This window comes from Asterias rubens, chromosome 1, assembly GCF_902459465.1.
Source record: "Asterias rubens chromosome 1, eAstRub1.3, whole genome shotgun sequence".
Taxonomy (NCBI): domain Eukaryota; kingdom Metazoa; phylum Echinodermata; class Asteroidea; order Forcipulatida; family Asteriidae; genus Asterias; species Asterias rubens.
In genome coordinates, this window is record NC_047062.1 from 18,605,589 (window position 1) to 18,620,640 (window position 15,052).

Genomic DNA, 15,052 nt, shown 5'->3' on the forward strand with positions numbered 1-15,052 from the left:
TATGACAGTACCACCGGGTGAAAACAAGCACAGTCAAGTGGTTTCTCATTTTAAGTAGGCCTATATATGCGTTTTTTATAGCCTTTGCTTTGCCGCATCGCATGTTCAAAATGCAGCTGTTCTTTTCTGTGACAATCGACTGGTATCAAAGACTTTATCTAACTAGACGCAGTGTCCTCACATTAACCTGTCATTGTCAGCACGACGTTATCAGAAACAAAACACTTTAATTTCTTAAGTTTTACAGCAACTTTAAAAAGTGATGACGAACGTTTTATTGGCTAGCGTCGGTAAACATTTTCGTTTGATGGAATGAAGATTTGCAAAGTTGCAAGGAAAAGTTGTGACAAGGACCAACAAAGTTTCATTTGCGAAGTGGTCAGCTGCTCATACTGAAGCTCAAGCTCTGCTTGAATTTGTCCAACTCACCAATGAACCCGTTCATCTTGATGATAAAAGTGCGCTTTAGGGCACGGTTAAAATTGCCCCTTTTCCAAGTAGTTACAAATACTTGTTTGAAAAGGGCTGATCATAATGTTAACATCACTGCAACAGTTAACATCAGTATTAGTGGATGAATGGACTGACTGATTGAAATTAGTAGCCAAATAATATGTTCATAATGTGCCCTTGGTTTATAAGGCAGTGTACAGGATCGTAGTAATCACAAAGAACACTAATTGTATTTAATGAAAGAGCAACAATTGATTATAAAGGTAATTCCATCTCAACCCTTCAGAGAGAAAAAAACACACGTCACAATCATGTAAATAATTATGACTGCGAATGAATAATGAATAAATAAAATGACCTATACTGCCCTCCATCTGGCAGGTCCGCTCCCTGGATGCTGTTGAGGTCGTTGAACAGGACAGTCTTGGTCGTATTCAAGGCCAACAGAATGGAGCTACGTGGGGTTTAGATCGAGTTGATCAGCGTAATTTACCATTAGACAACACTTTCAAATATCCCGATGACTGTAAGTGAAACTCATGCTATTGATAAATTCGAGTTACAGTAAATCACAACGGCCGGGAGAGGGCCAAGAGAATGGTTGGTGGCAGCACGCATCTTGTTGTACTCACGGGGTAAAGTTATGGTTTCTGGGCCCAATTTCATAGCTTCTTGGCAAAATGTGTAGGTATGTTGGCTGGTAACCTCATGTTGGTGGTCTTAGTAGCAATCTGTTGTGAGTATGCATTTCTATGAAATTGTGCACCTGTTTGGTGACATGTTGTACACCAATGTGCCAGGTATAATGGAACATGGTGGAAAGTCCCATTATGTTACATCGTCTTGTTACATCGAGTGTCATCTTTGTGTTCGTTTGTGAATTACCTTTAAGTCCCCTTTGAATGGTAACATTACGGATGCCCATAATGTAAAGTTGTGTTTCTCTTTTACCTGGAAATGTTTCTCCAAACGCACGAGCAATGCAAGACACGTGATTTCTGCAGAAAGACTATTTTCCATGTCCAAACAAAATTAAGTTGAATTTAAAATGTATACAACTCGATATTGGTTTCATTTTAAGGTAATTACAATGATAATACTCAGTGTAAAATAACACATACAATAGCGTCTTATTAATTTTTATGATAACATTGACGTTATGCAGTTCAGGGCAATGGTGTGAATGTGTATGTGATGGACTCTGGTGTTAACATCAACCATGGTGAGTTCGGGACTCGCGCCAAGCTACTGTATGGCGTCGCCGACGACCATGGCCACGGCACTCATTGCTCTGGAACTGTGGGCGGTGCGACCTATGGAATAGCCCGCCAATCCACCATTCAGAGCGTCAAGGTGTGCGACAGATACGGTGGCTGTCCTGTCAGTGTCTTTGTGACTGGTACGTTTTCAGTCGATTTTTTTTTTCAAGCAACGACTAATCGTATTAAGGGACCATATGAGGGACAGCTCGAAATGTAAAGAGTGGTGTTTTTCACTCTTTTAAATTTAGAGAGTATATTCGACAGCACCGAAATGAAAGTCAACAAACAATACAATCATAGAATTTGAGGCATTGCATAGTGAGGTATCGACGTGTTTTTTGTTTATGGTGACACCATGTACATTATGATTACGGGGACACGTTCTTAAAAGAACGTGTCTTGCTCATATCGTATAGACCTTTCTTTTGTTGATAAAAAAAACCGCCTTGGTTGGCATGGTCGGCCGAATGTTAGTAAAACACTCAATCGTAAAAACAGATGAATCAACAAAATTCAAAATTTTCTCCAAATTTTCAATTAAATAAAATACCTCTCATGATAAGTTGCTTTGTTTTAAACAAAATCATTTTATAAAAATAGCGATCTATTCTTGATTTGCACTTATGGCTTTCTATAGTTTTCCAATCTGGGTTGGCAAAAACTCGCGCTGTGACGTTGCAAAAGAAACGTCTATAGTACTACGTGGAGTACATTCTGCGGAATTCGGTAGACTTCTCAGTTCTAAAAAGAACTATGAAATCCTGATTATAATTAACTACCTGTGTGGAATCCAATAATAAGACAAGTTCTCAAAAGAACATCTACACAGCAAATGGATGGCGGGTATTGCAAACCAAATACATCTATTTTACTGCTTCCATATAAAAAAACGCGTTTAGGTTTTGATTTTCCCCACAGGTTGTGATAGTGTCAAGGCCCACAATCAGAGTCCAAAGGGAGTGGTCTCAGTGTCACTCCGGTTCCCAGCCTCTAAATCTATTGACAATGCTGTGACTGCTCTTTGGAATGCCGGCTATGTAGTGTCCGTTGCTGCTGGTAATGATGACACCGACGCTTGCACGTACTCGCCATCAAGAGCCGCAAGCGTCAGTTGGTCTAAATATTTTGTATTTTGTGCATTATAATAATAGTATTATTATTAAGTATTATAATAGTATTATATATAATTTTGCAGCATGAATAGCAAAATACATACTGCTCAAACGGGTGGAACAGTCATGAACCAGGGTATGCCCTCTGTCTATGCCCCACCTTTTATAATGCCAGTTGCACATGAGTTTAAAGGGGGATGGGGGAGCCATGCAGTTTATGTGTGTCCTACTGCAGTTCAATCCACGCCTGCTTTTATTTTGTCTTGAAAACTGTTACCATATTTTACTTTTGCTGATTCGACAGACAATAACCACCGGGGCAACTGATAAGTACGACGCACGAGCTTACTTCTCCAACTACGGTACTTGTGTTGACATCTTTGCTCCCGGTGTTGAAATCTTAAGCGCCGGCTACGCATCCGACACTGGCACTACTATCATGTCCGGAACATCCATGGCTTGCCCTCACGTATCAGGTCAAGTACTCGTCTGTTCGCATTGAATGCCTTAAAGACACTGGACACTATTGGTAATTGCCAAAGACCAGTCTTCTCACTTGGTGTGTCTCAACATATGAATAAAATAACAAACCTGTGAAAATTTGAGCTCAATTGGCCGTCGAAGTTGCGAGATAATAATGAAAGAAAAAACCACCCTTGTCACCCGAAGTTGTGTGTGTTTAGATGGTTGATTTCGAGACTTCAAATTCTAAATCTGAGGAAAAATTACTTCTTTCTCAAAAACAATGTCACTTCAGAGGGAGCCGTTTCTCACAATGTTTTATACCATCAACCTCTCCCCATTTAACTCGTCACCAAGTAATGTTTTATGTTAAAAATTATGTTGAGTAGTTACCAATAGTGTCCACTGCCTTTAAATCTCATGGGGGGAGGGTTACTGGACAAAACATGTGACGCCTTTTTTTGACCCCAAAGTTTGTGATATAAAACTAATATTATTGCATTGGAATGGTGCAATTCTGATATTTTACCAGCGGAATATTGCAAAGGCACTATAAATGGGCCGGCAAAAAAAATATACGTGACCATCAATTGTTGAAGGTCGTTTTCTAGGTTGGCTGTTGCGCTTAAAATAGCTCAACCCAACGAAATGGTTTTAACTAGAATAAGGAAATCGGATAAGTTTGGTTACCGTTCCAAATGCGACTGATATCCTGTTCGTATAATCAGAAAATTACTACGTGACATTTGCTGCTTAAGATGATGTCCATCCCTCAGAGAGATAGTGCACCGTGATAAAGGCTTGAAAATTGGGGTTTAAATGCTCTTTAAGGCGACAAGAAGTTACTTTACAATCGTAACACATGACGTCATTTTTTTGTTTAGGAGCTGCAGCCCTTTATGTAAGTAAAGACAACACCGAAACGCCGCAACAGATCAAAACTAGAATGTTGAGCGACGCAACGCCTTATAAGGTTACTGATTCGAAGGGAAGCCCTAACAAGCTTCTTTACATCGGAAATGTAAGTACATAACGTCCTTCAATCGAATCCTTGCAAGTGTATAGACTTGAAATCAAGACGTTATTTGCTGTAGATTATAGGTTACCGTGTTTTGTTTGTTTTCGGGCTGTAGCTTTCCAGATAGCAATCTGACATGAGCCGGTGTCTATGGCAACCATGTATACCCTAAATAATTAGTTCACTAAATAATTTGAAATTAATTTTGTAAAAATTATCGCTGAACATTTACTGAAATGTTGTTCATTGATACCATGACAGTTGGATCTCTTAAAAATTTAAATTTCTATCTCCGCATAAAACATTGTCGATTCGAGATTTGTGTATCATGTGAAGAGATCACAAATACATATACACTCTGTATTCTGAAAGGGGAGGTTAGTTGAACCTCTCTGGCATAATGATTGTATATACACTTTCGAGATATTTATTTTCCCACCGTTCTTGTATTTTTATCACAGATTTAAGTCAACACAGGAGTGGTTTATAACACAGTATGGACCAGAGCATGCAGTTATAGCAACGATTCACGCTTACTATAAGATGCATTAATTTTACTGAAATTTAATCCAATCCATCGTTGTAAGTGTGTCACAATACATCTCAGCACGCTGTACACTTGTAAAGAGCCATTTAAAAAAAATGTACTAGTAAAACGTTTTACTGATCCTAGATATAGGGCAAACTGTTCTGAAACGAAATTATGCAAATTCTATCCGGAAGCCTATACTTGTTGAAAAAACATGATCAGGAATATCTGTAAAACTTCTTCATCTGAAGTGTTCCAATTGATTAAAATAGGTATAAAAGACGAAATGTTTCGCCTTGGATTATTTCATTAAGTTGTTTACAAATCACAGTAAAACAAAGTTTACATCAGAACCAACGGTTACCCACATCGCGTATTATGCGCATGTGTTAATATGGATACCAGTTTTCCCCTTTGTGACCCCGACAGAGGTAAAGTTATTAATTTAATTTAGGTAATGCTTGAGAAAACACAAGTTATTCATGGTCTCAGTCAAATGGTCTTTCCTCATTTCTTAATGATTGTTAAATTGAAATAGGGTAATTAGTCGTGGAGACAAATACCATGAGCAATAGGTGAATCAATAATCTGGGTTTTATAAACTTTAATTTCTTCTCGGAAAACGGTTACAACATTGATACAAATTTTATACTATAAAAAAACCCATTTAGCATTAAATTTGTTTTGTTGTATGTAACATTTAACATTTCAGCACTATCTTGATTGTGTATGGGAAACATGACAAAAACAACTGCTGTCATAATCATGCTTATCTTTATACTACCTTTAGTTCAAAATTGACAAAACAATTGTTCAAAATAAACGCAGCTGGCGCTTTTGCTATTCTATAATTCTTCAGGACTAGAGCAGAAAAAAATAATGCATAATTTTGTCAAACTAAATAAAAAATTAGTTTTGAAATACCAGGAGAAAAAAAAGTTCAACACTCGGCCGAAGATAGCATCAAGTTTTGAACCAAACCTCTTTTTCCTTTGTTTGCCTTATGAGGCCAAAATACAGAGCCGTACTAGCCTTACAAAACTATGCAGAACAAGTTGTATGGTGCCCTTTTTTGCTTGAAATTAAAACAATAAATTTTGCAATTCAGTCTTCAAATAAAAAGTACAAAAATCCCGTTCGGACGTAGTACTGCCCTCTATGAACTTGACCTCTCTGTAGCTAACTCGTGGGGCTCACTATATGTCAAACATCCCGATTTGTCAAAACACCCTTTAGCATGCACCCTGCTTAATATTCTCTCCATAGCATAAGGTGCACTGTTTTGTGCAAACAGTGCATAACGTGAACTTGTATCCTCTGCTCAATCTTATATTATTAGGAGTCTCAAGGCCCGTCAGTTAATATTCTCCCTAAAATAAAAACGACCCTACACCACTACTGTAGTTTATAAAAATAATAATCATTGTCGGTGCCACCAAAAATATTATAATGATGGGCGCAGCTACGGAAGCGTATTGCAACATAGATATTTTCTTTTTCTCTCTCTTATCGTTTACGTACTCGATAACTTATCACGTACGTACACGATAACTTATCGTGTACGTACACGATAACTAATCATGTACGTACACGATAACTTATCATGTACGTATACGATAAATCTAAATTATCGTGTACGTACACAATAAATTCAAAAATATATCATGTAATTACACGATAATTCATCATGTACGTACACGATAACTTATTATGTACGTACACGATAAATTCAAACTTATTGTGTACGAACACAATACATTCAAAAACACATCATGTACTTACACAATAAGTCCAAAAACTTATCGTGTGCATACACGATAACTTAGCGTGTACGTACGCGATAAGTCCAAACTTGTCGTGTACGTACACGACAAGTTTCATACTCAGTTCCGTTTTCAGATAACGTATTTCTAGCTGCGCATTGCTCAATCAATAAATTAATGTTCTTGGGTCGGTAATTAGGCGTTTGCTAAAATATGTGATGTGGAGGAAAAGATCGAGGTTTACTTCCATTTAGTCTAAGGCGTAAAACATAACTTAAAGGGGCAGTCAATAATTGTAAATGCGTTGTAATTTAGCTCATATATTAAACAAACTTAATTAAATTAAACCGGATTCCCCCATAACTGAGCTAGAGATAATTATTTTGTAAAGTTTTGAACCCCCTAACATTTTCTGACATAGTGGTTTCTAGTCCAAGGTGTCAAGCATTGTTTAAGGGAGCAGTCAAATGTTTCTTTAATTTTTGGTGCAGTATAGTACGTACATGTAGTCTTAAATAAACAACTTTAATAAAAACAAACTGGAAACCCCTTGACCGGGCTAGAGATGATATTTGGAACCTCCCTAACATCTTTTGGTCCAAAGGTGCCCGGTACAATCCGTCGAAAGATGTTAGACCACGAGGGCTTTGAATCACAGTTCCGTGCATCTCCAGTTGGGTATCAAGTAGGCCTACATGGCCTCAAGTACACAATGTCTTCCAGTGGAGTAACGAGTATTGACTTGAAGTATGCTCATAGATTTGCTTTCTCTAGAAGACGATCAGAGCATACTGATCGAAACGTCGAATTGAAACCAACGGTTCTTTCAGAACCACCTCCAACTCATTTAGAGATAGTCATTACATGGTGTTACCGCAAACCTTTCCATATCGTGTTTCCCCATGCAAAGTTTCAAATCCTGCTCATATAGATTTGTTAATACTAATTAACAACCACTCAGTCACACACTGCAGCTGTTTATGGTATAAAGTACTTTGAGACATGATTTCTATCGATGTAATACGGTCACTTGATAAATGTTCACTCCAAACAACACATTTTGAACCTGAAAAACGACTCATTAAAAAATCTTTCCTCAGATGTCTGAGGTAAGCATTCGAGAACGCGATTGGTACCCATTCAACATTCTTGTCAACATATACCTCTACATATACGGGTTTTTCTTACTGTTTTGTAGACACTGTAGCTGTGAATTTTAACATATTTATTGGATGTGGATAATTGCGCACACAAATCAGCATTATGTTGACAAACACCTATCTATCGCCCTTTTACCTTTAAGGCGAATGGTGCTCACCTCGTGGAATGAGCAAAAGTCCCACCCCCCCCCCCCCCCGTAGCTGGTAAGTGTTGTGTTTGAATCGACCATTTGTTTTATGAATGTGTACAAACAAACAAAACTGACCCAACAAAACACAAAATTAAACACACTTTTGGTTCTCTTTTGATAAGTCGTTTATTAAACTCTAAACTCAAGCTTCTCATTGAACCAACACATGACATGTTAGTTTATTTCTTTCTTTTTCTCATGGACATCATTAATTTTCTCCCAATCTATTAAACTTATTTCATGTTAAGTCCAAGTCACCCATATCTTCGTACTATATTGCATTGGCATTTTTTGTAGATGTTCTTAATCAAACAATGTAATGCTTAGGCAAAGTAAATTTTACTGGGCCATGCAGAAAACAGTTAATGCCGAACACACGATGTCATGTGTGTATTGATTAGATGGTCCGAATGTTAGTTTGTTGGTACATAAATTAACCCATCAGAAACAACCCCGCCCAATTGGAGACTTTGGGAACGCTAGATGACAGCAGACTCACCAGGTAAATAACCATTGTTTACGTAGTTCTGAGCATGCGCAGTTTACCGGACACAATGGAATTTACCTGGTAAGTCTGCTGCCACCAAGCGTCCCAAAAGTCTCCCATTAAAGTTTCCTTCAATGAAGTTATGGACCGCAAAGTCTGTTAGAATTTTTGCTTAAAAGGCTAAACTTTTAGTCTGTGACCTCGTTTCAGTTTGTTGGTTCGGGATCTTTAAAACCAACTTCTTTTATTTCGAAGAATAATTTGAAAACAATTAGTTGCATTTATGGTGGACGTGATATTGGATGTTGACTCTTGATGTTCTACACCTGCAAGGAAGACAAACATTTAAAAAAAAAATTGGAAAATTAAGTTTAACTCCTCACAATAATAAAGCGTTACCTTAAAAATTGTCGTATAAAGAAATAATAAACAAGATGTAAGAAAGCACTAAAAACATTAAATCATTCAATATACATTAATATTTTAGGAAGACCATAAATACAAAACATCCTTCAAAAAATGATGGCAAATAAAACCACTAATTATTGTTTACTCACTGCGCCATTATAGAGAAACAGGTTGTCACTCTTTGAGTCTCTGATAACCTTAGGTGTTGCATCTATCAGCATTTTCTCCTTGATTTGTTTGTTAGTCATGGATCTGTTGACACCAATGTACTGTGCAGCGACACCTATAAATTGCGTAAAGACAAACAATCACGTTGTCAATCAAAATAGCGGTTTGGTTTAGGAATGGTAAAACAAAAGAGGTAAAAGTGTAAGGCTTTCTCTTTTCCCCCTGAATGCTGAAGTTAGGTTATAAATGGACTATAACCCGCAGTGCTGGGAAACTAATTCAATCATGTTGAAACCCCCCCCCCCCCAAAAAAAAAAAAAAAAAAAAAAAAAAAAAAAAACTTGGGCAGAGAACCTGATAGGGAAGAAACTACTTGCCCATCTTACCAAGTGTAAGGCTTTCTCTTTTCCCCCTGAATGCTGAAGTTAGGTTATAAATGGACTATAACCCGCAGTGCTCGGAAACTAATTCAATCATGTTGAAACCCCCCCCCCCCCCCCCCCCAAAAAAAAAAAAAAAAAAAAAAAAACTTGGGCAGAGAACCTGACAGGGAAGAAACTACTTGCCCATCTTACCCTCTAAAAATGCATTGTTATACAATATCCGCAAACGAAGAGAAGTGGAATACCTGAAACATGGGGACACGCCATGGAAGTACCGGACATAGAAGAAACTAAGTGATCGCTAGCGGTACTATAGCCAGCACTGATAATGTCCACACCAGGTGCGAAGATATCAACACAAGAGCCGTAGTTGGAGAATACGGCTCTTCTGTCCAAATGGTCAGAAGCTGCAACGGTGAAGACCTGCAACCAATAACATACCATCAAATGAATGTAAAAAGACAGACAATGAATATATTTTGTGAACAAGTTTCGTATTGACGCTACGACTTGGAAAGAGACTTCAAACGGCGCTTTTGGATTCTGAGAAGAAAAACGAGAACAATCTAAGAAAACGGGACGTAGCCCGACTCGAGAAGTTACCGGCACAAAGGGAAATGTTATCTTTCTGTTGCATGCTGTGATATTATGAAATTATAATGAATATTTATACTGCGTAATATCCACCTAAAAAGGTGCTCAAAGCGGAGGAAAAAGAAAACATAGCATCAATGTAGAAAAGAGAAACAGACAAGAGGGAAGAGGAAACAGTGGGTGCGTTCGTTCAGCTTCCCTGGGGCGACCCCATTACGTTCGAATAGCTTTGACGTCATTCCAGGGGCTCACCCGGGTCACCAGGGGGCTGGCTCCAGGTGCATGACGTCACCACGAGAGGACGCGTGATCGTTCGTTCGATTAGCTCTTGACATGGGCTCACCCGAGTGAGCACCGCGGGGTCGACACAGGGAAGCTAATCGAACGCACCCAGTAAGATGAAGGGAAATAAAACAAAGAAAGGAAAGTAAGACAAAACCTTACCCCATCGACCCGCTGTGGTGAGTACTGACATGCGTCCCAGTTATCGTTTCCCGCGCAAACGGACACAGTCAATCCACGATCCAGCAGACTCTGCGTAGCGTCATCGATACCTTGCCAGGCAGGAAATACCAGCGAGATTGAAACAACACCTGGGTTTCCATTGGCATGCTTTATAATAGCTTCGGCACCTGTATTGGAAACATTAACATATTTAATTGCAATTTGATTCAATTAAAGATTGAATAACACCACCCCCACCCTTCCCCGTTTCTCCGTCATTATTATAGGCTCCTTCAGAATGCCCGTCCTCTGGGAGACTTTAGAGCGCTGGGTGGCAGCAGACTTACCATGTGAATTTCCATTGGTTACACAACTCTTCTGAGCATGCACACAATACCAATTATTTTGAGTTATTATTACCAATGGTGTGCAGTGCCTTCAAACGTTAAATTGGAGCATAATGATTTATGCATTAAAGCCATTGTACACATTCGGTACAGAAAAAATAAAATAAAAGTTCACAGATTTACTTATAAATTACAGGGTTTACATAAGGTAATGGTGAAAGACTTCTCTTGAAATATTGCTCCATAAAATGCTTTACTTTTTGAGAAAACATTAAAATAACATCAATTCTCAATAGCGAGAATTACGGATTTATTCTAAACACATAACGCGCGGAAAAAAGAGTGGGTTTCCCCGTTATTTTCTCCCGACTCCGATGACCGATTGAGCCTAAATTTTCACAGATTTGTTATTTTATATATAAGTTGTGATACACGAAGTGTGGGAATTGGACAATACTGTTTACCGAAAGTGTTTAATGGCTTTGAGGTAGGACAAAGGTAATTGAATAAAGTTAATACTTTCTCCGAATGCGATGCGAAAGTTGGTGATATGACGCCACAGTCGGTACGCGCTCCCTTTCCCTTTGTGACACAATGATGAAACTCGTTTCGCACGAATCATTCGCAGGAAGTTTGAACCCGGCTTAACTTACCCTCGATGAAGTCATTGGTAGCGCACCCAGTTGGCTCACAAACCCTTGCACTAAACACGTTAGCTTTGCGTGCTATCCCGTAGCCATGGCCAGCTGCTGTTCCAGCACAGTGAGTACCATGCCCTTGGTCATCTTCTTTCCCATAAATGACGTGGGCTCGACCTTGGAACTCGTTGTGTCCAATTTGAACGCCGGTGTCCAAGAAATATATCCCTACACCTGCACCAATCTCTGTATGAGACAAATGTTCGAATTTTGTACCCGTTAATAACTTAAAATTTATTTACCGTTTTGAAAATAATTTTGTAAGTTTACACATTGTATCTGGTTCGCGGGCAAAGTGTTTCGTTATTTCCGGCTCTAAACAGAAACTGTTATGTCTTTGGGTTCTCACAAGTTCGTTTGAACTAGTTTATGTGAAATGGGTGGGGCTAACAATATTTGATTGACGTTATACACTGGCACTGACGCGTCATGACGTCACGTCCGTGCGGCTACAGCAGATGCCATTTTGGGAATGCAATTGGACATCGCCTAAAACACACACCTCTGACACCAACAAAATGACGCACCCATGTGTTAGTGTTAGTAACGTCAAGGGAATAGCACTCCACACCAATGACGTCACTCTTGCTCAAAATACACTGTCAGGCAAACATACCACCACTTAGCACTGAATCATCATTTACGCGCCAAACCAAACTGCACTAGCAGTCAGTATACACATAAAACTTGGACGTGTACGCGTGGGTTTGTTTGTGAAACTTTACACGTTTGTCTTCTGAGATCCAGATAGGCCCATCAAGCATTAATGCGGAGTGCCATTGGGCAAATATCTTCTTCTTGTTGTTTGTACGTGAACCTCTACATTTGTGATTTCTCCTAGAATGTGGAAGCCTACTTATGTACAAAAAGAGGTAACAACTGTTTTATCTTACTGGTATCGTCGTATGTGTACTGACTATTGACACCGTCAGTTCTGGAGTCAATGCGATCTATGCCCCATGTTGGGTGATTCTGAGTTACCATTGCAGCTGTCCATCCAAGCATGTGTTGGTCGATGGATTTGATACCATCGATGGAGCGGATCTACCAGACAGGAATTATTGTTGAATGTTATTATATTTATGAAGAATATGATTCAATCCCGAGGCACATTGATTATGAAGTTCATACATGTACAAGTACCGTCAAGGACCACAAATATCAATGTTGCTTCATATTTTGATTCATGCAAAAGCTCGGCTCCTGAAATACAGGTACTGGTTTATTTCATTGAGTTATTATGTGAACCACTTGAGAAATTTTCAGGGCTCATTGTACGATGTCTTCATATATGAAAACCAGATGATGGGAATGTCTAGTCTTTAATATTACAAGGAAAAAAATATTGGACATTAATGTTACATTATTTATTTAAGATAAATAGCCCGTAACGAAGCAATTTGTTGTTAGAGTAAAAACTGAAGCTCCTGATGTGCTTCTTGTGTTCCAAATAGCAGTATATCTTGACACAGCCTATAATTTTAGGAAGAGGGACTACTTACTACAAACATGGCCACAAAATTAGTCCTTTTAACACATATCTTGGTTTAGCTTACGAGATTGACAAGATGTGCTGGGATACGGAGAGACACAGCTGGCAAGGCTAGACGGAACCTCTTCATTTGACCAATCGGGGCTCGCATGTTGGAAAAAGAGTCCTCGATTTCTTTGGCCACTTGGTCCACGAGAGACGCGTCCTGCAGTTTTCAAAATGGTAAGATACAAAATGGATGAGTATATAGTACAACCTTACAATGTATAAAGGACAACCTTATCATAGGATAACCTTACATTGAATATAGGATAACCTTGCACTGCATGATAAAGGACAATCTTACACTGCATAATATGATAACATTACACTGTGCACTAATTCACATGATTTTACGATGAAATATCCGGCAGCTTGCGTACAGAATACCAGTTACACCGTGCATATCTTATTACTGATATACGGCAATAAGTTGGCCCCCATAAGAACACGTCAATATTCGCGTAAATAGAATGAGTGCACACCCTTGAATTCGTCTTCAAGCTTTGTTAAAGTGTCGCTACCAAGTTTATTCAAGCACGTCGAACTCCGGTTGGGTTGCTTGAAGCCTTACTCTGGTCACTGATCACGTTTCCATGAGAGTGAGAGCTGAGATGCTCTTAAGACTGGTTTGTTGCAATATCTCCAAGGGAGCTGAGATGGTTAAAAGAATAGGCTATGATAAGCATAATTTTGAATGAGTTGCACACACTCGACACATTTGTTTTAATTGACATTGTCATGAAAAGTAGTGGCTCAAAAACGCATACATTATACAGTTATTCAACTGAGATTAATGATCTTACCACAATTGAAATGCAGGTGATTGTACGGCATGTGAGGAGTCGTCTTTGCAAAAAAAAAAATAAAAAAAAAAATGATGTCTCACCTTAACTGTGACAAGGTAGCTACCTGGTATACCTCTGGTCTTTGCCATACGGAGTGGGGCGAGAGAGCCCTGTGCCACGGCAACACATAAACACAGTAGCAGAAGCTTCATCGTAGAGTAACTTGCTGATTTACTTTGCGAGAAGAAAACAACACGCTAATATAGAACCTAGAGCAAAAACGATTTTAAGGAATTTTAAAGAGTTTTGTTGTTCTCTCTCCTGAATACGAGCAGAGTATGCTGTTCTAATTGTCGATACCAAACTGGCTCTTTTTAAAGGCGACATCCCATCAAAAGAATATTAGGTTTGTACCCGCAAGTTCATTCTGATTTTAAGAAAGGATTGTGTTCACACAGCTACTGTTCCTATTCAATTATAAGCATGAGAAATTATTCAGGTAAATTTTGTTCAAATAAAAAAGTCTTTCCCGAAGGTTAACCATGATTATTAGCCTTCGAGACAGACTCTGCCAGGATCGAAACGTCGCGACGGGTCACTAACTAATTTTCGCATTAATTTGTCCTTATACCTTGGTAAAGAGGTTTGCAACAGCTAATTCCATTTTCCAAAATAATTTCAACAACAGTTTACTTGTATGATGAATATCAAAAGCTAAAAGAAGGTGACTTACCCAGGTGATGAGATACCCCAAAAGTGGTTACAAAATATCATGCCAGTCTCTTTTATATCTGTTATCTATTTTGTTGTGAAACTCTTGTCTTTGCAATATGTCATCAATTAATATTATGTTATCAACAAATTACAGGAACAATGCTAGTACAAATACTGATTATGACATGTATTTTGGCTTGTGTTATGAATTAAAGCGTCCATGTACTTCTGGTAATACCACGTCAACTACTGTAGACGAACAGTTTGTAAATACATGTATGCTTTTGTTGTTCTGGAGTCGAGACCGGGGTAATGTGTGAGATTTGAGGAAATAGCCGGCCTGACGGACGTTGTATGGCACTTGAAATCAAGTCGGTGACACTTCGCCTCTTGGTCCACTGTCTGGACTCGGACTCGGCCTGACATGTCCTCTTGGTCCACTGTTTGGACTCGGACTCGGTCTGGCATGTCCTCTTGGTCCACTCTCTGGACTCGAACTCGGTCTGGCATGCATTCTTGGTCCACTGTCTGGACTCGGAC

At 38.9% G+C, this 15,052-nt stretch overlaps 2 protein-coding genes across 2 annotated transcripts; one reads left to right on the top strand and one right to left on the bottom strand.

The window, feature by feature from the left end:
* Position 1: 1 nt before the first annotated feature.
* On the top strand, positions 2 to 3,329 carry LOC117298933 (aqualysin-1-like). The gene is made up of 5 exons (XM_033782320.1): positions 2 to 37; positions 835 to 979; positions 1,619 to 1,852; positions 2,634 to 2,821; positions 3,132 to 3,329. The coding sequence occupies exons 1-5, from the start codon at positions 2 to 4 to the stop codon at positions 3,327 to 3,329; spliced, it is 801 nt and encodes a 266-aa protein (XP_033638211.1).
* Positions 3,330 to 8,063: 4,734 nt separating this feature from the next.
* LOC117296317 (extracellular serine proteinase-like) lies at positions 8,064 to 14,543 on the bottom strand. Its single transcript, XM_033779170.1, has 9 exons — positions 14,532 to 14,543; positions 13,900 to 14,067; positions 13,036 to 13,176; positions 12,373 to 12,523; positions 11,435 to 11,665; positions 10,435 to 10,622; positions 9,642 to 9,819; positions 8,995 to 9,128; positions 8,064 to 8,763 (listed from the first exon to the last, which is right to left on the bottom strand). The coding sequence occupies exons 2-9, from the start codon at positions 14,008 to 14,010 to the stop codon at positions 8,758 to 8,760; spliced, it is 1,140 nt and encodes a 379-aa protein (XP_033635061.1). The 5' UTR covers positions 14,011 to 14,067; positions 14,532 to 14,543; the 3' UTR covers positions 8,064 to 8,757.
* Positions 14,544 to 15,052: the final 509 nt, after the last annotated feature.